The sequence below is a fragment of the Oncorhynchus gorbuscha genome, linkage group LG21, assembly GCF_021184085.1.
Source record: "Oncorhynchus gorbuscha isolate QuinsamMale2020 ecotype Even-year linkage group LG21, OgorEven_v1.0, whole genome shotgun sequence".
In the NCBI taxonomy this organism is placed as follows: Eukaryota; Metazoa; Chordata; class Actinopteri; order Salmoniformes; family Salmonidae; genus Oncorhynchus; species Oncorhynchus gorbuscha.
In genome coordinates, this window is record NC_060193.1 from 54,960,907 (window position 1) to 54,963,150 (window position 2,244).

A 2,244-nucleotide genomic window follows, 5' to 3' on the forward strand; every position below is an offset into this window, starting at 1 on the left:
TTAGCTGTTACTCGTACTTGGAGTCATTAAGTACGTTTGACTATGGATATTTATTGAATATGTGAAGTCATGGACCTGTATAAACAGATGATCACTACATTGACCCCAGGCTGTTATGTATACGTTACTTACTGCAAGTAAGAGATGCATAACAGTGATTTCTGATAGCACAGTGGCAGACAAAACCAGAGAAATATGGACAAACTGAAAGACATTTCAGCCAATGACTTGCTCAAACCATTTGACATATCAATCATTCCGATTCTAATACAGTCTAATGCTGACAATGATACGGTATATACCCAACACTACAGCAACGTAGTCAAATCATGGATCAGTGTAAAAGGGACCTTAGTTACTTTTGTATGTCTCTGTTTGAGTTTGGTCAGGGCGTGAGTTGGGAGGTGGGAATTCTAAGTTGTGTATTCTAGGTTTTGTATTTCTGTGTTTGGCCTGGTATGGTTCCCAATCAGAGGCAGCTGTCGATCGTTGTCTCTGATTGAGAAACAGAAGAGGAGGAAAACCGTTACAGAACTACCCACCACAACCGGACCAAGCAGTGTGGTAACCAGGTGCAGAGGGTTCTGGACTCCTGAACTTGGGAGGAGATACTGGAAGGCAAGGAACCCTGGGCCCAGGCTGGGGAATATCGTCGCCCCAAGGAAGATCTAGAGGCAGCGAAAGCTGAGCGGCGGCGATACGAGGTAAGGCAGCACAACAGGCACGAGAGGCACACGGGGAGATTGGCGGAGTCAGGCGATAGACCTGAGCCAACTTCCCGTGCTTACCGGGAGAATCGCAGTACTGGTCAGGCACCGTGTTATGCGGTCAAGCGCACGGTGTCGCCAGTACGCGCTCATAGCCCGGTGCGCTATAGGCCAGCCCCCCGGAAGTGCCATGCAAGAGTGGGCATCCAGCCAGGGCGTATTGTGCCGGCTCAGCGTGTTCGGTCTCCGGTATGCCGGTCTGCTGTGTCTCCGGGGCGCTGGGAGTGTGCAGTGCGCCCTATGCCTGCGCTCCGCCCATGCCGGGCGAATGTGGGCATTGAGCCCAAGGGAGAGGTGCAAGTGGTATGCACCAGATCTCCAGTGCTCACCCAAGCTCGGTTCAACCTGTGTCTGCACTCTGGAGGGTCCGGGCTAAAGGGGTCATCCAGCCTGGAGGAGTGGTGCCAAGGCTGCGCACCAGTGCTCCAGTGCTCCCCCACAGCCTCGTCCATCCGGTGCCTCCTCCACGCACCAAGCCTCCTGTAGGTCTCCCCAGCCTGGTGGGTTCTGTGGCAGCCCCACGCACCAGGCTGTCTCTCCGTCTCCTCCCTCCAGGTTCTCCCATCTGTCCGGAGCTGCCAGAACCGCCTGTCTGTCCAGAGATGCCAGAGCTGCCCGTCTGTCCGGAGCTGCCGGAGTCTCCCGTCTATTCGGGGCCCGCTATTCGGGTCCCCAGTCCGAGGTCGGCGGCGAGGGTCGCCGCTCCAAAGGCGCCATTTAAGTGGGCCAAGACTATGGTGGAGTGGGGTGGGGTCGGGTCCACATCCCGCGCCAGAGCCGCCACTGCGGACAGATGCCCACCCAGACCCTCCCCTATGGGTTTAGGTTTTGAGGCCGGAGTCCACACCTTTGGGGGGGGGGGGTACTGTCACATCCTAACCTTAGTTCCTTTTTTATGTCTCTGTTTTAGTTTGGTCAGGGCGTGAGTTGGGGTGGGCATTCTATGTTGTGTATTCTAGGTTTTGTATTTCTGTGTTTGGCCTGGTATGGTTTCCAATCAGAGGCAGTTGTCGATCGTTGTCTCTGATTGAGAACCATACTTAGGCAGCCTGTTTTCCCACTATGAGTTGTGGGTAGTTGTTTTCTGTCTCTGTGGCTGCACCAGACAGAACTGTTTCGTTTTGGTCTATTTTTGTTATTTTGTCTTAGTGTTCTGAGTTAAAATAAATATGAACATGGACACTTACCACGCTGCGTATTGGTCCGATCCTTCCTACTCCTCCTCAGAAGAGGAGGACAACCGTTACAGGATGTATATTCTGCAAACTACCATCAAAAGCAAATGCTAGTAAGGAATATTCTTTACATACAGTCCTTGCTAATTCATCACATAATCACACATACTTCCAGGTCTGAGGTGACCACTGCCGTCCAAGAGAACTGTTAGCTAACTGTCAGCATCTTCTCCCGGCATGCTGCATCTCGTTAGCACCCTTGTCTAATTCATTAGTATGAAACCAGGGCCAATCTGCTGGGA

At 52.4% G+C, this 2,244-nt stretch overlaps 1 protein-coding gene across 1 annotated transcript in view; it reads left to right on the plus strand.

The window, feature by feature from the left end:
• Positions 1–1,143, plus strand: part of LOC124008054 (phospholipid phosphatase-related protein type 3-like) — a 78,463-nt gene extending 77,320 nt beyond the window's left edge. The window contains exon 5 of the mRNA XM_046318958.1: positions 878–1,143. Within this exon, the coding sequence (XP_046174914.1) occupies positions 878–1,143 (266 nt within the window). The remainder of the gene's footprint in view (positions 1–877) is intronic.
• Positions 1,144–2,244: the final 1,101 nt, after the last annotated feature.